This window comes from Malus domestica, chromosome 12 (genome assembly GCF_042453785.1).
Source record: "Malus domestica chromosome 12, GDT2T_hap1".
Taxonomy (NCBI): domain Eukaryota; kingdom Viridiplantae; phylum Streptophyta; class Magnoliopsida; order Rosales; family Rosaceae; genus Malus; species Malus domestica.
Window position 1 is genome coordinate 26,226,093 of NC_091672.1, and position 27,805 is coordinate 26,253,897.

Sequence of the window (27,805 nt, forward strand, 5' to 3'; positions counted from 1 at the left end):
AAGTCATTATACAAACTTAAATTAAATTAAATAACATGAAATAACATTAAACAATATGAAATAACATTAAATAACATTAAATTTAAATAATAAATTATATTTGGCTCTATGACCCTTTGGTCCTCGGTTGGAGAATGTTTTTTGTGACAGGGCTAAAACGAGCCCTATGGTATTTTGGCCCTCGGTTAGAGATGGAAGCAAATATGGCTATATACTGTTTATTAAAATATTAATTTATTGGATGACCAGAAGATTAAAACGAGTCTTTCGACCAATCTTCTATTGGAGATGGTCTAACTATATTATGACACATAAATCAGTAACATGTGACTATAATTTCATTTAAGTTTTTAACTTCGACGAGTTGTCGGGAGTCGGGACCGGTGTATGGAGGGTCCACACGAGTTTGTGTCACAAACTTTGTGAGAGGGAGGTGACACAACCTGGACCTGCTTTGAGGAAAAAGACGATTTAAGACAGGAAGGATAACATGGTTTCCAACTGCTTTGCAGCTTCATTAGTGTTGCATAGCAGATTCATGAAAATTAGGCTAAAAAAAATGAAACATAGAAAGTTTGAAATTGCTTTCTGATGTAAAAAGGATCTTAGAGGGGGTATTCAATTGAGATTTTGAGGGATTTTAATTCTTTTAATGAATTTATGAGGATTCAATCAGAATTTTAAATGATTCTCTGAAATTCAATGTGTATTCAATCAGGATTTTAAGATAATTTATTAAAATCTTTAGAAATCCAGATGTATTTAATTAGAATTTTAAAGAAGTTATAACATTCTGTGTGTATTTAATTAGAATTAGAATTTAGAGAATTTGGAAAAGTTGAGGAATGAATTGGAGACATTTTGTAGTGTATTTTAAGCATCCACAAATCTCACATCTTCCCATGAGATTTCAAGGGAATTGAATCAAAATTTTACATAGAATCTCTACAAATCAGTCAAACTCCGTAAAAATTCATAGATTTATAAATCTATTAAAATATCTCAAACACATCCCCTTAGATTTTCAATCTCGAAAGATGTTTACGATTGGTCGTATTTACAATCCAAAAAAAAAAAAAAAAAATCACGCCAAGCATATCCAGCAACCCACGACATGTAAAGGGAGGTAGTGAACAATCTTGCAAAATACATAGAAACCACTATTTTTCACACGTTTCAATCGACTCTACAACGGAAACTATCTTCTTCTGCAACTCTGGCTTGTTGGCACCCACCAGCTTGTCGATTTGCTGCCCATCCCGAAGGAAGAAGAAAGTAGGAGTGGCTTTGATGTCCCATGAAGTGCTGAAGTCCTGCACCATACAAAACCAAAGCATCAATCGACTGGAAACCTCACAAATTGTTTCGCGTGATTATAATTTTATGGTGGAATCCCGGATACATTCATGAGTAATTTGATTACCAGGCCAGAGTTGCAGATGCAAGGTAAAATTTCCTGTCCCCTAACTTGCATGCAATAGCACTAATACAATTACTGATTACATTAACATTACTCATTACCCATTACGACTTACAGTCAATTCATCAACATCGACCACAAGGAACATTAGAGAAGTGTATTGCTCGGATAACTCGCGGTATAGCGGTGCAATTATTTTGCAAGGACCACACCATGTTGCACTGAAGTTTGCAATCACCTGTTGGACATAACAATTTCAATTAGATAAGGAGCTATAAAGAAAGCTAAAAAAAGCCATTGAAACTAAACTTGCCTACTGCATATAAACTAATATGGACGCAAACCAGATTCAAAAGACGATGAACACGAAGATAACATCCAACGTAACCTGAATTCCGAGCAATATGTAACCATATATTGCATACCAATGGGCTCCATTGGAAATGTTTTTTTAATGACTAAAAACGCTTTTGGGGAAAATGTTTTTGGGTTCGAAAAGCACTTGCAGTTTTCCAGGATTCACTTTGATTTTTACCAACGATTGGTCCTAAAAACATTTTCAACAAAAGTGTTGTCAGCCATTTTAAAAGCACTTCCAAACGAGCTCAATATCATTGACCTACGATGAATGTCTACTTGGAGACAAGCTGCGGAGAGAACTTGTCCACTGACGCATTTATATCGACACATTCTTAATAAATGATCAACTACTACTATAGACAAGACTACAGCACTATTTTAGAAGTAAATCAGCCAAATTTTTTAAATACAATGTTAAATGGAATGAGATACTTCACAAACTGGGAGTACATAGTCTCATACACAAAGCAATCTTCTAAAGTTTTTTAGAGGCTGCTATAGAGGAACCGGGATTCCAGCACCCCCGATTGTACTCCCCCGGTCAAATTAAGATGAAACAAGTTCCTGTATACTGGCATCTTTTCATCAGAGAATGACGCCAATCCTTGAGAGGGTTTTCTGAATAAAACTTTAAAGCAAATGGTCGCTTATTATAAATTGGAAGGCTGGAACTAGTCTTTTGCTATTTCGCTCGTGGTGTCATTTAAATTCTTTGCTATCTTTTCTTGGTCAACAAAGTTTAAATTTGACAGTAGATTAAAGAATCTATAGAGATTTGATAAGAATACTGTTCTTCCCTATTTTATTTCTTTGACACGTGCAACTTTGTGTAGGATCCCACCCAAGATAATGGGATTTGTATCTTGTTTCGTCACTAAGCCCAAAAGTCTTAACGATTACCAGATTTTAAATGTTACTTGTTACCAATAGCAACATACTGAATTAGGTTCAACCGAAATACATCAAAAATTTGACAACTTAGTAATATCTATTCAACACAAATGAGAAGAAAACGAGTGTTTAAACTTACAACTTTGCCATCCTTTTTTGCTTCTTCCATCTTTTGATCCCAAGCTTCGGTAGTGGTGATGAGGTGCACATTCGCACCAGTAAACTCAATTTTATCTTCATAATCGTCTTCTTTAGTTTTACCCTACAAGTATCATGAAAGTTATAACTTGGCAGATTACAAGAAAAAAAAAAAGCAAGCCAAATACATGCAAGTGGACTACAAGAAATTTGAACGTTATCAACAAAACACTCAACTATCGAGAAGATCAATCAGGCGGTGATAAATTTGTTCTTGGCAGGCTGCGGATATTAAATATTATAGGCTAAACGTAGAGGGAAGAATATAGACTTCTACCGCATGCATCACAGACATAGAAATTGAGTTATTGCACACTGCTTATCTATCAACTTCATAAGCTTGAACGGGCGATGCGGACTTGTCCTAATCTGGCTAGGAAGATATTCTATTACAGCATTCAATACCATAGACCGGCCAAATCTCAAGCCATTCTTAAGAAAAAAGAGAAATAAAACGGAAGATAGAAAGAAAAACTAACCTTGCTCGCGCAAGATCCCATCTTGATGTCCAACACCAAACTAGTTACAGAGCACACCCGATAAGCCTAAAACCACCAATTTAATTAGGACAAGTGCAAAATGAATGCCATAATCTTCGTTGGCAAAGAAGAACGTCGAAAGATAACATATGACAGATAGATTGTTGGAAATAATCAATTTCATTAACACAAAGGGTGTAGTATTTCCATTCATTCAATTAGTCCGAGAGCATCGCCAAATACGTTTTAATCATTTTAACAAGCATTATCCAAGTGATTATGCTCAAGTAAAGAACGCCACCGCACTGAATCACAGTTGAGATATCAATAGCAAGGGCAAGTATCAAAATTTAAATACCTAAAAAAAAAAATTAAAAAAAGCCAAAATCGGAACATTTATCAACATAAATTCATACCCAGAATCCAATATTCTGAAATTCAAAGGGAAAACACAAATTAAAAACAAAATTTGCAACACATAAAAGAAAAAATAATCAATTTCATCGCTAATAAACATCTTATTATGCATTGGCTTGCAAGAATTAATACCGTTCTAAATTGAGAAATGCGAATAATAATTTGATTTATATACATACACACAAATACATGTATATGAATATGAAAATATGCTCAGAAATTACCTTCAGAATATGATCGAATTACTGAAAATTGTGATACGAATCGAGCGGCCTGTAATTTGAGAGAGAGAGAGAGAGAGAGAGAGAGAGAGAGAGAGAGAGAGAGAGCAAAACGTCTGCGTTTTCAGGATGGGGAAAATCCAAAACCCGCGTCGTTGTTGCAGGGAGAAAAACTGTAGAAGGAGAAGAAGAGGAAGAAGCTAATCTGAGAGGGTAACAGTAAACAGAGGAGCGTCGTGTTTTTCAACTTTTCCGTCGTCGTTAACTTGGTTAGTTAATTAGTTAATTCCGTTTTCCCATAAGTTTTGACACCTTTAATTATGGAGTCTTATTTATTTGTTTTTAAATTATTTAATTCCGTTCTCATCATTTTGGGGATCTCCAGTTTTTTGATAAAAATACGGATTAGTTTTGGGGGCCAGTATACGTCTAATTCAACAATTCGGGTGGTCTATTTTTTAAATCTTTATCATAGATAATTTTTGTTAGAAATCGAAAAGTATTTACTCGTTTGATGGTCGTGATGAAATTTTCACAATTTCTTAGAATATAGTGTTCGTCAATTTCCTTAAACTCAATTAGATGTCTTAAACATTTTCAATTCGGCTAATATTTTACAAGGATGGTTTATAAAGTATGACTTAAAATATAGACGGTTCGTGTCGTTAAAGTTCGATATGGTGTTTAAAGAGAGGGCATGTAATAAATAATATATATAATTTATGTTTGATGAAATGAATTTATTAATTAACATGAGATATATATATATATATATATATTTATATTTATATTATTTGTCATATTAATTGATACACTAGTGTGATATATAAATGTAATTTTTATTATATTTTGCTACTTTTTGTCCTATTTATTCGTATTGATTTAAGTCGTCATTTTATTTTTATCTTAAGCGCTTGTAATGCGTAGGAATGATAAAATTATTATAAAAATTTTGATACAAAACCAATTTTATGACATCTTTTATTATTATTATGACATCGTATGCCTTCATTTTGCATAATTGGTTCTCTTAATTACCCTCAATTCCCTCCATCAACTTGATTAATTCCATTAATTTATTTTTCTTATTAAAAAAACTTGGTTAATCCCTAATTAACCAAAAAAGTTAAATTTAGTAGGTCAACCTCATCAACTCTCCATCTTGCGCGTTCATCATATGCTATTTGTTTTGAATAAATATGCAAAAAGTAAATTTATTTTGATTAATTTATTGGAAATAATAGTGTTGTATCATCGTACATGAGATTTCTTGAATCTCAAGATATGCGCCACACGACACGACCTGTTAACAAACCGAATCCGTTATCAGATCACTTATTAAGAAACCATTAAGATAATAGATCTGACACGACATGACCTGTTAGGATAACGAATATGACATGAACATAACAAACACGATCCTTTAGCCCGGCCTAGTTGGATGTCTAAATTTTACCAAACCCTCCAAATTAAAATATTAGGAAGCATTTTCCCCTAATTACCAATATCTTAACACTGAGTAAAGCTGCAGAATTCTAATACGTCGTCGGAAGAATGGTTGGAGACGGTAATGATAGCCGGCTCCAACCGCGAAGTCCGTACTAAACAAGTTCTCAAAATACATGATGCATGATGAAACAATCTACATTTTATTTAATTAGCAAATCAAAGTTGCATTACAAGATCAAATTTATTGGATGAATCAAACAGCAAACATAGCAGTTCATTGGATTTCTATATTTCTCAATCTTTTAAGATGCAACAAGAAATGGAGATGAAAAATCAACACCGATCCCTTTGTCGATGGAATTAAAACGTGAAAACTAAGTTTCTGTCTAGAAATCTGGAAGGAACAACAAAGGAAGAACAGATGTCTGTTCTTCCTAAATTGAAACGCCCCATACCTGTCCCTCCCCAAACCAAACTCTAAATCTGGAAAAATCATCTTCAACCCATTGAATACTTCTGAGTCCAGCTACGTGCAGTAGATTCGTACTTGGCTCGATCAGTTTTGTACATGTGGGCAATCTCCGGCACGAGAGGGTCATCAGGATTTGGGTCAGTCAGCAATGAGCAGATTGAGAGCAATACCTGGTTCCATGCAAAATGGGCTTAGTAACTACAATCGTAACCATCTCAGGCAAATTTTTAGAAGTATAAAGGAAGACTAAGAAGTCGTGGCTCATAGCAAAAACTATGAATTGGAAAAACCAAGAATGAGATATATCATCTAGTCCTCGATCATCGCATGCAACATATTTTAGTACATTATCAACTCTTTACAAGACGTAAGAGTAAATATAATGAACATAAGCAATGCGGAGGGAATGGAGACACATATACATTAAATACATGATAATATTTGGAAACACACAACTGCAGCCACCGGCTTGAATTGTCCGGTAATATGTGCAAGAAGTTATAATCCCAAAAGGTACTTCACAGAAAGCATAGGCAAGCATCCCCACTATCCCCTTTTGATATTTCTTTTTTATCTATCTATCTATATATGTTAAATGAGAACTCTGTGATGCATCGAGGCAGCTTACGTATAGTAGTTCCAAATTAAACTTGGGTACAAAGACAAAAACAATGTTACGCAGGATTCAAGGAAATATTACAAGTAAATGAAGTCAAACAAACATAAATTTAGTCCGAAAAAAGACAAACCTTAGAGATAGTAAGTGCTGGGCTCCATTGCTCTTTTAGGATATCAAGACAAATGCTTCCATTGCTATTGATATTCGGGTGAAAGACCTTAGTCCTAAATGCAACCTGAAACACGAAATACCATTACCTTCTAGAACAAACAAAAGCCAAACCGACATCACAACGAAGCAGGACCGAATTTTGCACATAAGATCGTACAATTTACCTTAGGGGGCTTGAAAGGATAATCTGGAGGGAAATGAATCGTGACCAGGAATACACCTCCTGCATATGGGCTATCAGGGGGTCCCATAATCGTTGCTTGCCAATGAAACATGTCCTCAGCCACAGGACCTAATACAAAATTAACAATGAATTTTAGGTCGATATCCACTTGGGTAATCATATAATCGATAATTATACCAACACTCACACAAATCGTCGAAATCGACACGCACTGACAGCCACATCTCTATCACAATCATCAATTTATCGTAACAAAGTAACAAAGTTTTGAACTTTTGAGTCTTAAATCATAACAAAATTTCTGTTAATTATAAATTTTGAAAATAAACTTCGCGCCGACAACCACATCTCTATACAAATCATTAATTTACCATAACAAAATAACAAAGCTTGAACTTTGAGTGCAATATCATAACAGAACTTCATAAATCACAACTCAAAACTCAATTAAAAGTACCTGCGCTGCAAGAAGTTGGAGGATCCTTCTGCAAATCCTTGAGCTCTTTCAAGATGCGTTTCGACGCCATGATGAATCCCAATCGCTCACAGATCACAACTCAGAACTCGCAACCCAGTACCCGAAAATCTGTAAAATCAAACAATTTAAGACCAAACCCAATAATTTCCACACCCAAATCATCAAAACCCAAAAAAAAAAACTTCGCAATTCGAAATCAAACCATCATCAGATCAAATCAAAACAATTTCCAAGTTTCCATCAATCAAATACCAGAGAGATCGGACGGAAATATCGGCAGCAGAGGGAAACGGGTATGAAACAGCGATCCGGAGCTCCGCCCCCCAAATCTTCCGCTACCGCCAATCAACCGTTTCGATTGAGACCCCCTGATTTTTTTCCGAACAAGAACTCAGAGACTCTGTGGATTTCCCTTTCAACGCTTTTGGTACACCGTGTTTTCACCGTCTATGAAAACTCTTCTCCTTCTTTCTTATCCGTTACTTTTTCCTTCTCCTTTTTTTTTTTAAATTTTTTATATTTGTAACCGTTATTTACGGCGGCTTTCTAATTTAAATTTTTTAATTTTGGTGTGAAAATTAGGGGCGTCGGCGGTTTGGACGCGGCTCACCTAATTTGGATCGACTTATCCAATTAGGAAATTTTTGGGCGACCCAATAATTATTTGGATTAAATTTGGGTTGGTCGAATTGATTGAATAAAGCCGAAGAAAATAATAAGCAATGACTTTTTTATTTGAAGCTACTTCTAGTTTACTTGATTTTCACTTTGATATGTATAATTTTTTGTTATATTTTGTTTGTGACGATTCGTACTTAATTTTCCTATGTAATTTCTCCCCGAGTATGTGTATTGACGATTATGCATTATTGGAAAGTGACGTGGACTTATTCTTATTGCTTTCCTTTTTATTTCTCTCTATCGCATATAAATTGTTATGCGTAAATTTTAAAGTGTAAAATATCTACTTCGGATAGATTTCGATTTCCTTTTACTGTAGGGAATCTGAAAAGCTATCCTTGGATTCCTTTTAAATCCTACCGGTGCACTTCCCTTCATCATTCAGTCTCAGCTATCCCATTTTTTTTCTGTATGTTCTGTCCCCCCTCAATCAGAAAAGCATCTCTCTCTCTCTTCTCCCTCTCCCACGCCACATTTCTTCTTCTTCTTCCTCTCTGCAACAACCACAAAACTCACAAACGTGAAAAACAAATTACACCATCGTGATCATCTCAGTCCCACGATCACAACCATGTCCTTGAAATCTAGTGTGGACGAGTTTTAACTCACCAACTCGGAAGGTCCGACTCGGCGAGTTCGAAACTACAGTTTTCAAGCCATGCATGGCTAAGGTAAGCCTTAAGAAACCCTTAGAACCTTCATTTCACTTCTATGGGTTGTTATTGATCATTTGTTTGTGTTTTGAACGTGTGGTTTTACCTAGAAACTCGAGAAGAAGGAGAACCCGAAGTTTTTCGTACAAGAACCGTGGCCATTTAGTCACTTTCAAACCATTTTTTTGGTCAACCTCGACCACAACTGGACTTCTTCTAGGTACAAACTTGTTCTCTACATTCCTAACTTCAAAATGGCTTTTGAATCACTGAGTTTGGTAAAGTAACGAGTTAGAAATCAACTCTGGAAGTTGGGAAGAAAATTTTAGTTTTCTGGAAAATTTCAGCCGTGGTTGTTTGGCCACTTCCAGACAAAATTTCTGAATAACACGGACTATATTCGAACTTTCTGTAAATTGGGATCGGTAGATGACATTCCTAGCTTTACTTTGGCTTTTGTAGAAGTGAATTTGGTTGAGAATCGAGCTCGTTATGGGCTCTGGAAGTTGACCCAAAAATCTGCAAAACTGCAGATTTTCGCGAAGAAGGCAAGTACAGTGTACTCGCGGGGGCGCGTGGGCGCGCGTGGACCGCCACTTTGGGTGGCTCGTCCAGCCTCCGGCCGGCGCGTGGGTGACGCGTGTGGGTTCGTGTCGTCGAGTAGATGGATTTCATATATTTATACCCTAGGTTTAAGCAAACTATGGGGGTTTTATTTAGGTTTCCATTATGTGCTTTAAGTAATGTTATTTAGTTATTTCACATATAGGGGAAACTTATTCCGAGGATTTTCGAGGCCAAGCTAGGCTCGAGGGCTACGACCCAGCGACGTACTTGTGAGTGGACAGTTGTTTTATATATATATTTATAGTTTCCATAAATGCATATTTATGTCACTTTTACGCCTATTTTGCCTAGTATCATTATTGTGATATAAATTGTGATAACTGCTGTTATATGGTTGTGATATTACTGTCATGGCATTCATACGTGCTTGTGTACATGCTTATCTTGCTGCACCCGGTGTTAGTACTCGCCCCAGGGCCAGGGCCAGTCCTTCACATGTATGTTCACATTCGCACCGTTCGCTCACCTTGGATCCAAGTTTAGGTGCCAGTCTTGTCGGGTAGATTGCATTAGGCGATCCGACTTGTATGTGATGTGCTTTTGCACCAATCTTCATGTGATCGTAGTACTAGAGCATATTGATTACACCCAGTCCTGTTCGTGTCAGAAACCATATGTTCGAACTTGTGTGCAAGGAAGAAAATATCGGTAATATCGGAAATATCGGTAGTCCGAAAACACGGAAATATCGATGGAAATATCGGGATAATATCGATATCGATAAAAATTACATGGAAACCACGGAAATTGTAAGAAAAACTTGGAAATTTTTATTGAAACTTTGCAGGATGTTTATTTAGTCAATTATCTATTAGTTTATCACAAAAAATTGGAAGGAAATGCATTGCATGATGGATTTAACTGATTTAAGTTGATTATATAGCGAGCTGGCAAACATTGTGAGTGTAGAAAATATGTAGTAATTAATGAAAGAAGTTTAAACACACCAATTGGGGCTTATTGCGGCAAGTTTTTTAGATATGACATCGCATTAAGTCGTCTTTTGTGTTAATTTGTAATCTTAACTGGTTAAATTAAGCGGTACATCCAATTGGGGCTTATAAACATTTTAATTCTCTTTAAAAATCTAAGGGCATTTAATAAGGATTTTAAGTGATTCTTTATAGTTTAAGGGGTATTCGATCATGATTTTTAAGAAATTCATACATTCCAAATGTATTCATTTAGAAATTGATTCGAAGAGATTTTTAAAAAATTGGGAAACTCGAAAAAATTAGAAATATTTCACATAATATTTTAAACATTCTCAAATCGCTTCCTGAAATTTTGAGGGAATTCACTTAAAATTTTACATAAAAGTTTTAAAAATTATTAAACTTCATCAAAATTCATAAATTTTTAAATCTATTATAATCCTTTAAAATCTGAATGGAGTAAAAAATTCAAATCTAAACCTAGTATGAAACAATCACTAAATTACATAAAATTTCTAAACCAAATCTAATAATGATCAATTACAATTCTAATATTGTAATTACTTGGAGTTTTTTAGGGCAATTTAAGTAGATGATTTGGGGGCCGAAACTTGGTTAAATCCCTAAATTGCTAATTGAAACGAGAAAGAAGAGAAGACAGAGAGAACGAGAGGCTCCCCGTCTTCCTTTGTGCTAGTAATCCATGGCGTCAACGAGTCAACATCCCTCATCCTCATCGCCCTCCTCTCCCTCTTCACAATCTCCACCACCGCATCAAGGCCCTGCAAAACCCTCTTCGTTTCCTCCTACTCATTCTCCCTCCGCCGCATCCCCTCCTCCTCTTCCTCCTTCGGCTTCGTCACCATCGTCACCGAGATCAGCCAGATCCGCCCCGTCCACCTCCACCCCACCCGCTTCGACGACGGCTTCGTCCCACACCCTCACCACCACAACGCCAGCGAGAAGCGAACATCGGCACCCATTCTCCTCTTCCCCCCGGAGCCTGCCCCGCCGGCGCCGCGCTCGCCTCTGTCTCTGTTCCGCGTCTGCTTCAACCCAAGATCAGCCAGATCCCTCTTCGTTTCCTCCTACTCATTCTCCCTCCGCCGCCTCCCCTCCTCCTCTTCCTCCTTCGGCTTCGTCACCATCGTCACCGAGATCAGCCAGATCGGTGTCGTTGAGGCGCAGATCTTGGGTTTGAACATGGATTGCAGAGAGATCTGGGCAGCTGGGGGAACGACGCAGCCTCGGCTGCCTTTCCGACGACGGATCAACGACGATTTTTTCGATAATATCGAAAATATCGTGATATTATCGATAATATCGCGATATTTTGACGATAATGAGACGGATACCTCAGAAAATATCGGAACCTCAGAAAAACGATAATATCGGCGAAATATCGCCGATATTATCGATATTTAATTCCATGCTTGTGTGTCAGCTTAGATGGATGAGCACTTAGTTATATTGATTATCACATCATTATTATTGTGGCATATGATACATCATTTACCTAGCATATTTCTGGTTATATGGCTGATATATTGGATTTCATACTTACGTAGTATGTTTTGAGGAAACTATACTTGTTTTACGACGAGGGGTTAATATATTCAAAGATAAATGTTTTCTTATAAGCATTGTTTTGCTGACCCACTCAACTTTGTTTTTCGCCCCTCCAGGACCTAGATAGCTGTACTATCTGTAGCACTCGAGGAATCACGGCAATTCTGACATTTCCTTCTGTTTAGATGTACGAACTTATCAGTATTATGTAATAAGTGTACTTTGGTTGCTTTGACTACTCTTTCGTAGTCTCACTGTCTATCACGCTCTGAATAATTGTAGTGGGTTCAACCCACGAATTGCGCACTCTTTCACTGTTTAGTTCTAATTAGTTTTAATTTTATTCACTTTTTACATCACTTGCCCTTATGGTTATGTCACCTCACAGTGACGGCCAGCATGCTTCGACCTTTCCAGGTCGGGGTGTGTCATTGTTTCCTTGTAATTGCATTTTGCTTTTATTTTGATTTAATCCATCAACTGAGTTGTCATTATATTATTATTTAGTTGTATGAAAAGTGAGAAATTTCAAGTTCGAGTTTTAAAGATGATGAGTTTGATTTTGTATTATTAAGTAGATGGAAAAGATTCGAAACTACAAGGTTAATTTATAGAAGATGAGAGTTTTGAACTCGTATGAGCAGAAACTTAATATTTTATCTACTAACATATTAAACCATATATAAAAGAAATAAATCTCAAATGATTAAATTGTTCATTTCAAAATTTAATTAATTTTACCCCATTTGAGTGATTGATTGGACTAACGATTCTAACATAAACAAGGAAAATGTAACAAATACAATAACAGGCACCAAATTGAAGTTCTCAATAACAAATACAATAACAGGCACCAAATTGAAGTTCTCAATAAACGAAACGGACCATTGATGCAATTTCATTAGAATAATGAGTTTTCCTACAGTGCTACGTAACATTCAATACTGTGAGCATTAGATAACCCAGACCAAAGTAAAAACAATAAATCCAAGCCAATCCAAAGTATCCAACCTCGATAGCATGCATTTAGATACCGTTTGGTATGCAAACGAGATGAAACGGAATGAGTCGGGACGGAATGAAATGAAACGGAATGAGTCGGGACGGAATGAAATGAAACGGAACGGAGATTTCATGTTATGTTTGGTACGCGCAGGATGGAATGGAACGAAACAGAGGTTCTGCATTTTTGTCTTAAAATTTTATAATTTTGTGTTCCACGAGAGTGTAACAAGTCATTCTAGTGGGGAGGTGGAAGGAAAATTTAACCAAAATTCGTTTCCTGAGACCGCGCGTCCCACTATCTTTGACGCACCAAATATGAAACGAGCGCATTTCGTTCACTGTGTTCCGTCTCATCCCACTTAGAAAACGGTACCTTTATGCTAGCATGGAAGAACTTTCCAAAATAATAAGAAAACGCGAAAAACGTACAAGAAATTAGAAAAGAACGCAAAGAAGGCTCTTCCCGGCATCCTTTCTTAAAGACAAAAACAAAATCCAATCGGCAAAAAATCTCAGTGAAGGAAAAATACAACAGCAACAAGTCGGATCCGGATTCGGGTCTGTCCGTATGATTCGATTTCATTCTCCGGTGGCGGCAGAGAAAGAGGCGGAGCATTTTGTGAGCCTAACAATGGAGGACGATAAGAAGAAGAAGAAGAGGAACAAGAAGAAGAAGAACAAGCAGGACGAGGCCACCAACGATGTTTCTGTTTCCGGCAACGGACAAGTTTCTCAGGCAGCCGGAGATGTTCATTCCGACGATGCCTCGTCCGTCGGCAATGGCCAGGTTTCAGAGGCCGGTGCGGGTGCTCGTTCCGATGCTGTGCGAGACGGAGACGGATATGTGAACGGGAAGAAGCATGAGAGCAATGGCACGGAATCTGTAAGCTTCTTTTTCATTAATCTACTGATTAGGATTAGTGATTGATGTGTATCACTAAACCTTTCGAATTTGAATTGGATCAATCACCAGCTGATTGTGCATTGCGTTTTGTGAATTTTATGTTGTGATTTTAAAGGATTTGAATTTTGTTTTTTGAATTAATTTTTACTTTTGCAGAGATTATTAGCTGAATCTGAGAAAAAATGGCTCCAAAGAGAGGTTAGTGTGAAGATGGATTACCTTACAACAGAGTTTATATTTCAATTTTGTTACGAAAGTTTTCGTCTTGAGCAGAAAATAACCAGTTTTTACAGGCTACATTAGAAGAAACAATCAAACAATTACAAATCGAAAGGGACATATATATACGGAAGGAGGTAAACATAATGAAAATTTGAACTTTATGAACTATGGACCGAAGATTAGGGTCATTTATCGTCATTCATTGGGTTTAAAGTCTAAACTTTTTGATGTTATTTCATATTTTCAGGCTACATTAAAGGATACTGTTAAACAATTACGGAATGAGAATGCTTCGCGTATACAGAAAGAGGTACTGCATTTTACTTTTGATTTAAGATGTTGGACTGAGAGAGAGCGGTTAAAGCCTTATCTGGTATGGTTCTTTATGACCACTCCTTTTGCCTGTGTATGATTTACTCAGGCAACATTACATGATACAATTAAGCAAATGCGGGATGAAACGGATTCACATACACAGAAAGAGGTAACGTAATCTAAACTTACTCGAGACAATTAGATTAGCTGACGAAGAGTTGGTCCATATCTGTGTTTATGATTGTGCTCTATCACATCTTATATTGCAATCGAACACTTGTTCTGCATGCATTTTGAAGACTGTGGGCCTAACCGGATGATTTACAGGCTGGTCTACAGATGGAAAATGAACATTTACAGAGCGAAAAAGTTTTGTGGCTTCAGAAAGAGGTGATTTGAGTTGCATCATAGGGATCTTTTGAATTATGTTCATCTTTCAGTGCAAGTGCACCTCTATGTTTTTTCTTCGCCTGAATGCACATAATTATGCTTTTTCTAGTGTTTGGTACAACAATTTTATAAACAAGATTGCAAACTAGAGGAATTGGTTGGTAATGTTTGTTGCAGGTTGGATTAGAGGACAAAATTGGTCGGTTAGTAGATGAAAAAGGCACTTTGCATTTGGAAAAGGTTAGAGCCGCCCTCCTTTGCTGTAGCCCCGTAACTAATAATCAGTTTGGTCCTTGATTGACTTCACTCCTGTTTTGCAACTTTAAAACTTAATTTACATGGTTCGACAGACAAGCTTACAGGAAAAGTTTAAACATCTAGAGGGAGATAGAGAGACCTGGACTCTAAAGGAGGTACTCAAAGTCTCAAATACTCAAATAACTCTTAACTGTAAATTGTAGATGGGGAATATTTGGCCAACAAGTTTATTGCTATTTGCACCTGAAAATTTGTCAGAATATAATTTTCATGTCTGCAATAGTAAAGAAATAATTGAAATACAGACCAGCATGGTTTCATCTTCTGAAACTCTTTTGTTACTTAATCTATCTCTTATCATTTTATATTAGAGACTTAGTTTCACTTAACATTTGGCTCTTATAGGATTCGTTTAAAGGAACGTTAGCAACTCTGAATGACGATATTGCTAGATTACGAGCACAGGTATGTAGCTGTATTGACCCAACCAATCAACTTGATGGATTCAAATTAAATTGCTTTTTATCTCGGTTGTCCACATGCATACCTACTTGTTTGAGTACAGAGGAGTTTGACTATTGCTGTGCTTTCTTAGATCCTGTAGGATAGGTTTGATTCGAGGCAGACCATATTCCTTGTTGCATGCTCATTCTAATTTCTGTTCACAAGTATTTCACATAAAATCTTTGTATTTTCTTCTGATATGGAAATTAAAACCAAAGTTGGGCAGGTGTCGGAATTGGAACAATCCAGGAATAATCTTGTACAAGAAAATCAACAGCTGATGGAAAACATTTCTAGTTTGCAGTTGCAAATTAAGAATCTTGAGAGTGTCTACTCTACTCCAGCATCAGACAAACTTGCAAAGGTTTGCTCCTATTTGCTTACCTGATTACCAAATTTTATCAGTAGCCTTATTCATAATAAGGGATACTAAGTTTGCGGGAGTTATGTTTCTCAGAGAACGAATTCTTACAATGGTGTTTGGAAAATTTTATTAACTACCATGAGCAATAAATTTATCAGTTTTGCTGGAAATTTTTGAAAAATAAAATATCTGACAAAGGTCTTTTTTTCTTTCTATTATTGCTTTCTTGACATATTACTTGTCAGAGGACGAAACATATATCTGACTTTGTGTTAATGTAGCAGGCTTCGGAACATGAGGAATTGAACTCTCAGGTTGAAGCAGCATGTTCACTAGTTGAGAAATTAGTTGCAGAGAATGCAGAGCTTGTTGAGAAGGTGAAAGGCTGCTTCCCTCCTGTAGTTTCTATACTATGTGTGACATTGAGACACCTGCGATTAGGTTTTAGCTATTACTATCAGATTTTGATGGGCTGACTAATTGTCTGATATATCTTTTACTGTATCCTAGGTGAATGAGTTGTATGGTGAACTTGACCGACGGAGCCTCACAGTTGAACTTGCTTCAACAACAGAATCTAATACACCAGTTGTACCTCCTGAAACTGCCAGTGTCATTGATCCCGTGTCCCTATCCACTGAGGATATGTCGACGTCAGATGAGAAGCTTGATTCCCCCAAAGTTGTTCCAATCAAACAGGAGATGCATAGTAATGGTAACATGGATTCTGAACATGATGCTTTAGTTCCAGAACTGCCAGTATCCGATGAAGTTAGTGAAATTGTTCAAATTCCGTTGGATGAGAATGAAGTCAGAAATCTAGAGGTGTCTCTCGAGAATGACAAAAATGCCGGTGTGCCACTCGTAGAAGCTCCCTTGATTGGTGCTCCTTTCCGGTTAATGTCATATGTTGCTAGATATGTTAGCAGTGCTGACTTAGTTAACAAGGGATCTGCTTAACTCTAGTTATTTAGCTTTCTACCTCGCCATGAGCAGGGGCATAATTTCCTGAGATTTTTGTCGAAGTAAGAAATACTATTCGTTTAGAGATTAAAGACAGGCCTTTACTTTGGCCATTTACATTGTTAAAGTATCAGAATCTGTAACTTGTGTTGAAGAAATACTTGTAAGCTGTGTGTTTTTCGCAGCAAGACAACACTTAGTTCATCAACCGCACCTTCTTTTATATACTGAATTCTACTTTTAGGAAGGGTAGCACTCGTGATTACCAAAAAAAAAAAAAAAAAAAAAAAAAACATTTGTCAATTTCCTTTTTTCTCTCCTACACTTTCATTTTAGCCGATTGTCTCCTTAATTTTTATAATTAGCCGAATTCCTCACCAAAACTTTTATCTTAATCAAATCAATTTTTTTTGCCACTTAGTACTATGGTCTAGTGGTATTCTTTTGTACTTAAGTGAGAGGTCTTAGGTTTAATTTTCGCTAATGGTGAATTTGAATTACATTATCGCTAGCTTATTATGAGGCTTATCATACTCTTCCACCCCCTTATTGTAAATAATATCGTTTGTTTAGAAATAAAAATATAAAAAATAAAATCAGTAATAGGTGAACATCAGAACATGTACTTGGCACATGCATATTTAACGGAAAATCGGATGGACGTTTCAAAACTGCAAATTGGCAAATGCTATTAACATTTAGGGAGTAAATTGGCAAATAACTAATTCAGGGGCAAATTGGGAGAAACATACTAGTTGATGGGGTAAACGACAGTTTACCCATAAATATATAATAGACTAAACATGTATCTCCATTTACTCCAACCCTATCGGCTAGCTTCTCTCTCTCCGCATACAAATCTGGATCTAGATGCATCCGGCGCTCTCTCCGGTGGAATTTTGCCACGGCAAATTGGCAAAATTGCACCGGCGCTCTCTCGCACCTTCACAGGCAGTCTCTATTCTCTTTCTCTCAGTCCCTGATGCATCCAGATCTAGATGTGGGCAAAAATCAGCAGCCAACGACCTCCAGATTCAATCTCTCAGTCCCTGATGCATCCGGATCTGGACCTTATATCAAGCACTCGGAAACCAGATTCAATCTCGTTGTTCTTCATATTATTGTGGTTGGTTGGTTGGTTTTTTTTTTCTTTCTGAGATTGTGATTTTCGAAATTTGTATTTTATAGTGATTAGAAATGAAACTGAGTTTTTTGTTTTCTGGATTTACAATTATGAGGTTGATGGATGGGACGGAAAACCAGAAGAAGGCCAAAACAATGGAGGGACAGGTGTCAACAAATTAGTGAAGCAACAAGCACTGCTGAGAGTAGATGGACCAAAGGGCAGTGTCATCTGACCCAAAGGTCGAGAATCAAACAGGTGGGAATTTAAAACCTGCTGCTGGCCCTAAGACTGCTGGCCGGAAGATGGCTGGCCCCAAGGCGGCCGGCCGGAAGGCGGCTGGCACAAGCTGCCTAAGAAGCTGTTAGGGAGGCCAGCAGATCTCGATCCGGCAGAGCAGGTGGAGGCCGCTGCACAAAGTTCAGAGAATGTGATCCAACGCATTCTCAATCCTCATCAGCCTCCTTCGAGTTCCATTCCGCCTCTTTTAACCAGTCCCACTTCGCCACCGTCTGGTAGCTCTCCGACTTTGGGCCAGTCTTCGGAGAGTGAATTGCGTTTGCAACTACAGATTTTGGAAATGCATGAAGTTTCTCCGACTTTGGGCCAGTCTTCGGAGAGTGAATTGCATTTGCAACTACAGATTTTGGAAATGCAGGAAGTTCCGGGCCTGTAGCCATCGGGCCAGCCTCCTTATGGTCCGCCGCCTTGGGGCCAACCATCTTCTGGCCAGCAGCCTTGGGGCCAGCAGTATAGAACAGCTGGCCGGAAGATGGCTAGCCCCAAGGCGGCCGGCCAGAAGGAGGCTGGCCTGAAGGCTGCATGCCCGAAACTTCCTGCATTTCCAAAATCTGTAGTTGCAAACGCAATTCACTCTCCGAAGACTGGCCCAAAGTCGGAGAGCTACCAGACGGTGGCGAAGTGGGACTGGTTAAAAGAGGCGGAATGGAACTCGGATGAGGCTGATGAGGATTGAGAATGCGTTGGATCGCATTTTCTGAACTTTGTGCAGCGGCCTCCACCTGCTCCGCCAGGGATCGAGATCTGCTGGCCTCCCTAACAGCTTCTTGGGCAGCTTGTATCACTTCTTGGGGATATGTCTGGGAAGGGAGCACAGGATCGAGAATATATCGTAGAGCATCTTTTGACCTTCGTGCAGAGACCGACACCTCATGTGCCTTCTGGAGTCGGGAGCCATGAAAAGCCTCATGGAGTTGTTACATCAAATCTCGGGGAGAGAGAAAGGGGTTCCATGGTGAATTGCCTTTTTTATATCTGTTGAGAGTTAGTTAGCACTGTAGCCGACTAACTTGAGATATAAAAAGGACAGTCTTCGGGATCCACTTGGGAGGCGGCGACTAGGGATTTTCTTTTTTCTTTTCTGTTTCTTTTCTTCTCTTTTTCCCTAACAAAACTAGAGAATCGAAATGAAAAGCTAAGACTACAGAAATGTAAGAAAGGAGAGAGATGAAAACTTAGAGAGATAGAGAATCTGATCTTGTATTTCACACACAAATGAATTACAATTTGTCATTTTTATATCTCAAGTTAGTCGGCTACAGTGCTAACTAACTCTCAACATTTAACAACCCTAACAGATTCTGCTGACATGGCTACACTTATGTGGCAGTGCACTGATGTGGCAGTGCTGTTCATCTATATGACTATATGAGTAAGAGAGTGAAATGCCCTACTTTTTAACGCTATTGATCAGATGTTGATCAAATATGAACGCCTGAGATCATCTCACGTGGAAACGGATTGTGTGATCCCGCAGAGTTGAGTCATTTTACGAAGGAAATGTTCTGGTGCTACCAGGTCATGGTCCGGAGACTCTGGAATTCGGGAGAGACTCTGAACTTCCGATTCGTATATGGAGGGCGATAAGGAGAAGAAAAGAAAAACAAGGAGGACAACCAGGCCACCGGCGATCGGCAAGTTTCTCTGGCCGCTGTCGCGAAGTTCGTTCCGATGTCGTGCGAGACGGAGATGTGAATGTGATTAGGCACGAGAGCAATGACACGGAATGTGTAAGCTTCAATTTCCTTAATTTACCATTTAGGATTAGTGATTGTTGTTTTTCTCTAAAACTTTCGAATTTGAATTGGATCAATCACCAGCTAATTGTGCATTGCGTTTGTGAATTTATGTTGTGATTTTAGAGGATTTTTCATTTTGTTTTGTTTTGAATTAATTTTTATTTGTAGAGGTTAATAGCTGAATCTGAGAAAAATTGCATCAAAAAATTGGCTTCAGAAGGAGGTGATTAAGCTGCATCATAGGAATCTTTTGGTAAATCTATCAGTTTTGCTGAGAAATTTTTGAAATATAAAAAATCTGACAACGGTCTCTTTTTCTATTATTGCTTTCTTGACATATTACTTGTCAAATGACGAAAAATGTATCTGACTTTGTGTTAATGTAGCATGCTCTGAAATGTGAGGAATTGAACTCTCAGGTTGAAGCAGCATATTCACTGGTTGAGAAATTAGTTGCAGAAAATGCAGAGCTTGTTGAAAAGTTGAAAAGCTGATTCCCTCCCGTAGTTTCTATAGGAGTAATGTGTGCAGTCGTGTTATACATTGAGACACATGTGATTAGGTTTTATATACTACCATAAGATTTTGATGGGCTGACTAGTTGTCTGACATATCTTTTACTCTATCTTTGGTGAATGAGTTGTATGGTGCACTTGACCGACGGAGCCTCACAGTTGAACTCGCTTCAACAACAGAATCGAATACAACCGTTGTGCATCCTGAAAGTGCCAGTGTCATTGATGCCGTGTCTCTGATGAGATTAGTGAAATAGTTCAAATACCGTTGGATGAGAATGAAGTCGGGAATCTGGAGGTGTCTCTCGAGAATGACAAAAATGCTGGTGTGCAACTCATAGAAAATCCGCCGATTGGTGCTCCTTTTTGGTTAATGTCATATATTGCTAGAGATGTTTGCAGTGCTGACTTGGTCTGGTTATTAGTTTTCTACCTCGCCATGAGCAGGGGCATGATTTCCTCAGATTTTTGTGGAAGTAAGAAATACTATTCTTCTGGAGATTAAAGCCGGGCGTTTATTTTGGCCATTTACATTGTTAAAGTATCAAAAAGTGTAACTTGTGTTGAAGAAATACTTGTAAGCTGTGTGTTTTTGGCAGCAGGTTTGTACGTTTTTGGCAATAGAATTTGCTTTTCCTCGATCATCCTATTCCTAACAACTTCTTCCATGGTATGTCTCCTATCCGGCACCCTTGCCACGCAAGTCATTTGCTATTCGAAGCATTTGTGCCAACTCTTCTTCGATATTTTGATACCTCATTAGCCCGAGAATTAACTTTAAACTCTGAAGTGATAGATAGTTTATGTGTTTGCTGCAGCGGGCATCTCAATTTAGACTAGTTTTATGGACTGGACTGAATTAGTGAAGCGTTTGGTGATAATCAGACTAAGAATCATGATATTGAAAACCTAGAATTACACCTAATGCCTCAAGGAAATTGAGGCATTGAAATCCAAAATTGAACCCTCAAATCTCTAGAATTGCTACAAAATTTGCAAAAAGAAAATAAGAAATTTCACCAAATCCAGGAAATCTAACCAACAATGAGATATGCGGAAAGGGACAGAGAGACTTGCAGCTAATCCGATCGTTGGATATGCATCAACGAATGAGATCAATTCATCGGGAGGATCCCACAGTATTGATCCCGAGGGGATGTGAGTAGTTTTGTAAGAGAGGTGGATTGTCTGCTCTTCCATTTCTATCATCTTTCTATTCCTTTCTGTTTGTGTGATCACAGTTAAGTCATGTTAATATTTTACATTGATTATTTTATAAAAATAATAAGAATATAAAATGTTGACGTAATTTAACTGATACCACGTGGAGTGGATTGGAAGAGTATGAAAATGGGAGGGCAGACAGTCCACCTCCTTTTGGATGGGCCTTCGTTGGCAGAAAACAAACCGTCATTGAGTCATCCCTCTCAATCTCAATCGAATCCTGGGGTGTAGGGTTTCGAAGCTGAACAAAAGTACAATCGAGAGGTAAAGGGCGTGGCATTGATTCAAATCTGAAATCTCCGGCCATGGCAGACAATCAGTGGCGCCGTAATGCTCTCCGGTCCCATGCAGAGGGTGTCCGGTTCCATATGGAGGCTATCCGGTCCTATTTAAGGGCTTCCCGGACCGAGCCCGCTCACCACAAGGTGACCGAGGACCACATCCTGGCGGCCATTCTGCTCCCGTTCCCGGAGAACGAAACAACAACACCGGCAGTTTTGGACGAAGCCTGGAACGCCGATGATCCAAGCGAAGATGACACGAGCGAGTGCTCAGATGCTGACATGGGCACGGGCGAACATGATCATCCACTACATGAACCACTAGTTCCAAGCGAACGAGGCCCATTCACTGAAAAATTCTCACCAGAAACTAACGGTAATTAATATTTATTTTTTTATTTTGAAAAAGATTAGTATTATTCTGTATCTCCATTGTTTTGTACAGTGGAATGGTTGCAAGCTGCTTGGCCGAGGGTTCAATTGGCTTTTGAGCGCTTTGGCTTTCAGGCCAAAATGGATCTGGTCAGTTGCTCTCTTTCGCTTTCTCTCTGCTCAAGTGTCATAAATTATATGCATATTTTTCATGTTTCTGATACGAACTTGTTGCATTTCAAATTCTATTCGTTCAGGACAAGAGTTGCGTAACAGCCGTCGCAATTGGGGATGATCATACTAAGTTCCCATTTTCTGCATCGCATTTTGTTTAACTTTTGACAAAAACAAATCTGCCACCTTCTTTGGTACTTCAATTACCATTTCTCATCTGACTTGTTAGCCCGCGAGCCTTTTGTTTCAATAGTTTTCTGATACGTCAACCCATGGTTCTGATTTCGGGCAATCGAAATAGTGACTGGCCTTAGGTTACATATCCATTACCAGATTGGGTTTGGATCCTCTTATGGCTCCTTGGTGAACAATGTGAGTATTTGGCAAGTTTCCTTTCATTTTTCTCTCACTGATCACTATTTTGGTAACCACATATCCCCAATATCTATACTTTCTACAGGAGGAATTTGAGAAGCGGCGCCAACTTCTCGTGGCCTCTCAAAAGGTACATCTCTGTAGCTTTACTGTTTTCGAGATTAATTTAGACAATCCTTAATGCAAAGTATCTATAACTCTACTGATATTTGCAGCACATTTACGAGCTGTCTCGCTGTACCATTTATGTTACAGTAAGTCCCCACTTTTTTTTCTTTATGTTGTTTAGCTGCTAGCTTCTTTCTCCTTTCTAGTCATTTTCTAACACGTCTATCTGAGAGTGCGCAGGAATGCTCTTTCACTGCCGTGGGGGATTATATTCAGCCTTTAAAGGCAGTCGATGAACTTATGTCACTCTGCTTGAACTCAGGTTACCATCCTGCCTACATCATTAAGCACCTTGAACCCGGTTTAAATGATAAGTTTGGGCCTTTCCTTACTAAACTGTAAGCCGTTGTTCTTCCCTTTCTATACCAGAATCACCTTTTCTTTCCCTTTTAACTGTAAGTAGCATCAACTGAAATCTTCTTAACTCAAATAACAGATGGAACAACAAATTTGACAACCCCGACAAGTGGTAGGACATCTCCTGGTCTAAGTCCCTTCCTATCTCTGAGGATATTGGTACCTTTCTCTTTCTTTCTGATGTAGGAAAGATGAATTATTACTTCTTTTTTTTCCTTTTTCAAATTTTAGGCGTGATTCTGAGATCGTACTCAAGCCAAAGTAGTCTTTAGTTGTGGACATGATATTTTTAACCGTGAAGCGGGAGCCTTGTGCACTGGGTACGACCTTTTTAAGTGTTCTGGCTGGGTCGCAGTTATGATACACAAAACCATTTTTCTGCGTATAAAAACTTTCTTCTTTACATATTGGTTTGTCAGATACCTCTAGTTACTGACTGCAAGTGCCTTGTCCAATTTTACAAGTAAACTATCTTAGAGCCAAGTGTTTCTATTTTGTGAATCAGTGTTTGTGTTGCAATCCATTTCCTCGTAAGCCTCATCTTGGAATTATAACTTTTGGCATGCCCTGCTGTTTTACTGGGGATTACAACGTAAGAAAAAAAAATTACAATTTTTTTGTGCTTTAATGCAGCTGTAACGATTCTTTTGACTCGGCAAGATACTCGCTCTGCAATTCTTTGTGTTGCTTTTGTTTAATTTTCCGCAAGGACTTATTGCATGCGTTAGTTTTTTTTACTTGATGCAACTCCAATTATTTGAAACAACAGATACTTACCCAGTTATAAGCCTTTGTTGTTGTTTTTTCTGGGCAGCAAATAGCCTAGATATGTACAGGCCGCAGTTGGAATCGTCTTTGGAAGAGCAAGGAATAACCTGGACAGTAGACGTGGTATATATGTCACGATGAAATATGAGTGCAAATCATTAATCTTTCTGGAACCTGCTTTTGATCAATAAATGGTTTTTCTGTCATATTATCGTCAGGACAACAAATCCACGACGGTTTCAGTAATCGGTGGGGACCAACGTATTATTGACAAGGCTTCTCAAATTCTTGAACTCATGGCCAAGAGCACTGCGGACCAGGAAGTGGTAGGATTTTGTATTCATTCTTGAGATGATTCGAACATGTTTACAAGCTTTATGTAAACCCTGATTTCAATTTATCTTTTTGATTTTAAACAAAAGATGATATTTTAGTTTTGAAAATTCGTTTTTAACCATTTTATATCTGTTTTCTGATTTTTTTTAGTTTGTGACATTTTGATTTCAGATATTACAGATAATTGATGGAAGTCAGCAACATGTTAACCTTAGGCTTTGGAATAAAGGTGGTCTTTGCATGAAATTTGGTTGTGAAGAGGTGGGTAGATATAATTTATGGCAATGTAATATCTTATTAAACTTCCGTAATCAATTTTTTAAGCTACTGAGAGCTTTGATGCAGGCCTTTCAATATTAGCATTGTAATTTGGCAATTAAAGCTTTTCAATGAGGACTTTGAGCCTTAATTTGGATATTATAAGATTAATTTTTTAGTGGGTTTTAATCTAACATACTTTGTGCAGGAGGCAAGTTTGAAATGGCAGGAATGGCTGAAGGGCCCCAGCATGAAGGTGCATGCTTCCCACTCGCAAATTATATATGGCTTTAAATTATGCTACCTGTTCTATTAATTCGTTCTGCTAGCTTTTTCTCTAATATTTTGCAATATAATTTGGATTCAGGAAATAGCCGAGAAGATGCAGTGTAAATGTGAGCTACTTGTCATTTCTTTGTGGGAACTGAGCTGACTGTTAATGTGAGCTACTTCCTGTTGGGCTCACAACATTTTGGTTTCAGGCTATAGAAATTATGAACGGTCGCAGGCAACATATCTTCATGAGGATTGGGCATCAAGAAGGTGGTCTGAGCTCAAGGTTTGGGATCAAGGAGGTTGGTATATTATAAACTCTCCTTAGTTTGGTTTGATTTTGGAAATAAGGTTTACAGTTGATTAGTGTCTGGTGGTTAATATGCTGAGCTTTTATCTACTGTTTGCAGGACGAGTACACACAACGGTTGGTGATATTTATGGCCGCTTATAAGGTGAATAAAACAGAAGAATAAATGCTAATGCAAAATATGTATAAGTTTGTACATACATACACTCTTTCAGCTTGCTGTTACTCTAATCTTTGACAATATAATTTTGATGTAGGATGTTTCTGACTTGACAGACACGACTGTTTGTCACGTTGTAAGCGTTGTCAGCTGTGATTTGGGTTGTTAGGGGGTTGGGTTTACTCTTTTTCCCAACGGCGAACTGAGAATTGTGAATTGCTGATCATTTCATTATTTTTGTAAATGAATAATAGGGTCACACTGTTCTTCTGTTGGGGCGAGCTGATGTTGTTGGTATATTGGGGCGAGATGACGGGTTGGAGATGGCGAGGACTGTGGTTGAAGGCTACATTGTTCATGGCAGGGAGCATGCACGTGTGACGGAACACAGGGAAAATAAGAAGTCCAGAAAAAGAAAGTACAGAGAAGTGATGTATTGCCTGAGGGAAAAAAGAGGTAACTGCATTTGAGTGTGATGCACCGAAGCGAAGCAGTCTCTCTTTTCAAATATTAGGTCACTCAAGTAAATTCATGAACACCATCTCTTTCTTAATTTTGCTGCAATCCTTAAAGAAACCAAGAGCACAAGTATGTGATAATCGAAACCCGCCAAAACCCTGTTCAAAAATTGTTCCAACCAAGTCGTTGCAGCTTGAAGCATCCTCTGCGCAAGACTCAATCAACGATCCTAGCTCCATTGAAGCAAGCAGGTTCATTGGTTGAGAATTAGTCTGTGGAAATGCAGAGAGCTTGTTGGGAGGAAGGTGAATGGCTGCTTCCCTCCCGTAGTTTCTATAGGAGTAACATGTACCGTCGTGTTATTACTATTAAGAATTTGATATACCCTAGGTGATTGAGTTGTATGGTGAACTTGACCGACGGAGCCCCAACAGTTGAACGCGCTTCAACTTGATTCGCCAGAGGTTGTTCCAGTCAAACAGGAAATGCATAGTAATGGTAACTTGATTCTGAACATGTTTTGCTTCCAGAATCCGGTGAAATTAGTGAAATTGTGCAAATTCCGGTTGATGAGAATGAAGTCGGGAATCTAGAGGAAACTAGAGGTGTCTCTCGAGTCGCCAGCAAGGACGGAGCTAGGGATGGGCAATGGTTATGCGGGCGGGTAACCGCAGTTATTTTACCCATAACCATTTATGTTCATACCCGCATAACCGTTTACCCGTTGGGTAATTACATAAATGGTTATACCCATAACCATAACCGTTTATAAACGGTTATCCATACCCATAACCGTGTACCCATTTACCCATAACCATTTACCCATTTAACCATAACCATAACCATTTACCCGTTTACCCATTTTTTCGCCCGTTTATTCTTTTTTTACCCATTTATCCTTTTTTTTCGTCCGTCTGATTTTTGCCAACATCAGTCACCGCACTTGCACTAGCGATTTCATTTTACTACCGAGACTATACCTAGTAAATAAGAGCAACTTAAACCGTGGCTTGACATTCTGATCAGGTATGTCCATAAAGCCTTTCTAGATATGTTTTTTTTTTTTGATACACATTATCAACGACTTTAAAACACCAACCAAATGTTTGCCTCAAACCAACCTTTAATCAAAATTATAATGATCATCAATTTTAATGTGTAAAGCACCGATGCAACCGTTATCAAAATTTGGATTTTTATTTATTTCTTTTTCAAAAAGGAGGACAATTGGTGGTAAGCCAGCTAGGAAGACCAAGTGGCCCAGTGGTAAGAGCACGGACTGCAGTTCCCCAATAAACAAAAGATGTGGGAGGTCTCAGGTTCGATACTCCAAGCTGGTGAGTCTATTTGACTGTGACCATGAACATGATGAAATTCTCCATAGCTTCTTTGGACCCGGAAATGATAGATAACTGTAGTTTGCCACTAGTGGCCTATTAAAAAAAATCATTTTAATGACAAAGTACAACCCCATCATGCTTAAGAATAATCAAGTGTACAAACCGACACTGCAACCCCTTGAGCAGATATAAATACATCCCGAGCAGGAGGAGCACAACACAACACAAAGTCGTCTTCCACAATGGTAAGTATTTCTCCTCCTGATTCCGTCCAACACCTTCGCTTCCGTAAAATTTCTAATTCGAAACGGCCCGCCTTCCTCGATTTCTTCCCCTTTCTTTTTTCTGCTATTTGATCATTTTTGTTGTAACTCTGAGGGTTTTTAATTTACATATATTAAATTAAATGGGTAAATGGATATCCATTATAACCATGAATATTACCCATAACCGATGAATACCCGTTATAACCGCGGATAATACCCATAACCATCCATTTAAATTTCATGGATAAACGGTTATAC

The 27,805-nt window shown here is 38.2% G+C and overlaps 4 protein-coding genes and 2 long non-coding RNA genes across 22 annotated transcripts; 4 read left to right on the top strand and 2 right to left on the bottom strand.

The window, feature by feature from the left end:
• Positions 1 to 966: 966 nt before the first annotated feature.
• LOC103413922 (thioredoxin H9-like) lies at positions 967 to 4,288 on the bottom strand. The gene is made up of 5 exons (XM_008352354.4): positions 3,990 to 4,288; positions 3,349 to 3,414; positions 2,811 to 2,933; positions 1,536 to 1,658; positions 967 to 1,313 (listed from the first exon to the last, which is right to left on the bottom strand). Exons 2-5 carry the CDS (start codon positions 3,367 to 3,369, stop codon positions 1,161 to 1,163), a joined length of 420 nt encoding a protein of 139 aa, XP_008350576.2. The 5' UTR covers positions 3,370 to 3,414; positions 3,990 to 4,288; the 3' UTR covers positions 967 to 1,160.
• Positions 4,289 to 5,616: 1,328 nt separating this feature from the next.
• LOC103430459 (ubiquitin-conjugating enzyme E2 28) lies at positions 5,617 to 8,075 on the bottom strand. The gene is made up of 5 exons (XM_008368594.4): positions 7,612 to 8,075; positions 7,339 to 7,467; positions 6,862 to 6,989; positions 6,657 to 6,761; positions 5,617 to 6,077 (listed from the first exon to the last, which is right to left on the bottom strand). The coding sequence occupies exons 2-5, from the start codon at positions 7,406 to 7,408 to the stop codon at positions 5,934 to 5,936; spliced, it is 447 nt and encodes a 148-aa protein (XP_008366816.3). The 5' UTR covers positions 7,409 to 7,467; positions 7,612 to 8,075; the 3' UTR covers positions 5,617 to 5,933.
• A 5,015-nt stretch (positions 8,076 to 13,090) lies between these two features.
• On the top strand, positions 13,091 to 16,972 carry LOC139187489 (COP1-interactive protein 1-like). 7 transcript variants are annotated; one of them, XM_070809862.1, is made up of 12 exons: positions 13,091 to 13,712; positions 13,890 to 13,931; positions 14,027 to 14,089; positions 14,203 to 14,265; positions 14,377 to 14,439; positions 14,598 to 14,660; positions 14,838 to 14,900; positions 15,011 to 15,073; positions 15,324 to 15,383; positions 15,649 to 15,786; positions 16,068 to 16,163; positions 16,297 to 16,972. In XM_070809862.1, exons 1-12 carry the CDS (start codon positions 13,398 to 13,400, stop codon positions 16,744 to 16,746), a joined length of 1,479 nt encoding a protein of 492 aa, XP_070665963.1. In that variant the 5' UTR covers positions 13,091 to 13,397; the 3' UTR covers positions 16,747 to 16,972. The 7 variants fall into 7 exon arrangements, with proteins under 7 accessions (XP_070665963.1, XP_070665964.1, XP_070665965.1 ...); XM_070809863.1 differs by having other exon boundaries at positions 16,071 to 16,163; XM_070809859.1 differs by having other exon boundaries at positions 13,198 to 13,712; positions 14,018 to 14,089.
• A 554-nt stretch (positions 16,973 to 17,526) lies between these two features.
• On the top strand, positions 17,527 to 18,137 carry LOC108173393 (uncharacterized). The gene is made up of 2 exons (XR_001790015.3): positions 17,527 to 17,875; positions 17,988 to 18,137. It is a non-coding gene; the product is annotated as an uncharacterized lncRNA (long non-coding RNA).
• A 1,534-nt stretch (positions 18,138 to 19,671) lies between these two features.
• LOC139190107 (uncharacterized) lies at positions 19,672 to 20,505 on the top strand. Of its 2 annotated transcripts, none has more exons than XR_011574099.1 (3): positions 19,672 to 19,902; positions 20,080 to 20,164; positions 20,331 to 20,505. It is a non-coding gene; the product is annotated as an uncharacterized lncRNA (long non-coding RNA). The 2 variants fall into 2 exon arrangements; XR_011574098.1 differs by having other exon boundaries at positions 20,298 to 20,487.
• A 1,312-nt stretch (positions 20,506 to 21,817) lies between these two features.
• On the top strand, positions 21,818 to 26,330 carry LOC103423528 (uncharacterized). Of its 10 annotated transcripts, XM_070809873.1 has the most exons (16): positions 21,853 to 22,453; positions 22,561 to 22,671; positions 22,779 to 22,849; positions 22,938 to 22,982; positions 23,068 to 23,106; positions 23,201 to 23,358; positions 23,457 to 23,536; positions 24,192 to 24,268; positions 24,364 to 24,471; positions 24,653 to 24,742; positions 24,948 to 24,995; positions 25,107 to 25,134; positions 25,222 to 25,314; positions 25,423 to 25,467; positions 25,580 to 25,618; positions 25,737 to 26,330. In XM_070809873.1, exons 8-14 carry the CDS (start codon positions 24,206 to 24,208, stop codon positions 25,464 to 25,466), a joined length of 474 nt encoding a protein of 157 aa, XP_070665974.1. In that variant the 5' UTR covers positions 21,853 to 22,453; positions 22,561 to 22,671; positions 22,779 to 22,849; positions 22,938 to 22,982; positions 23,068 to 23,106; positions 23,201 to 23,358; positions 23,457 to 23,536; positions 24,192 to 24,205; the 3' UTR covers position 25,467; positions 25,580 to 25,618; positions 25,737 to 26,330. The 10 variants fall into 10 exon arrangements, 7 of the variants coding, with proteins under 7 accessions (XP_070665971.1, XP_070665972.1, XP_070665974.1 ...); XM_070809870.1 differs by having other exon boundaries at positions 21,838 to 22,453; positions 22,561 to 22,849; positions 25,580 to 26,330; XM_070809871.1 differs by lacking the exon at positions 23,068 to 23,106 and having other exon boundaries at positions 21,838 to 22,453; positions 22,561 to 22,849; positions 23,283 to 23,358; positions 25,580 to 26,330.
• The last annotated feature ends 1,475 nt before the right edge of the window (positions 26,331 to 27,805 follow it).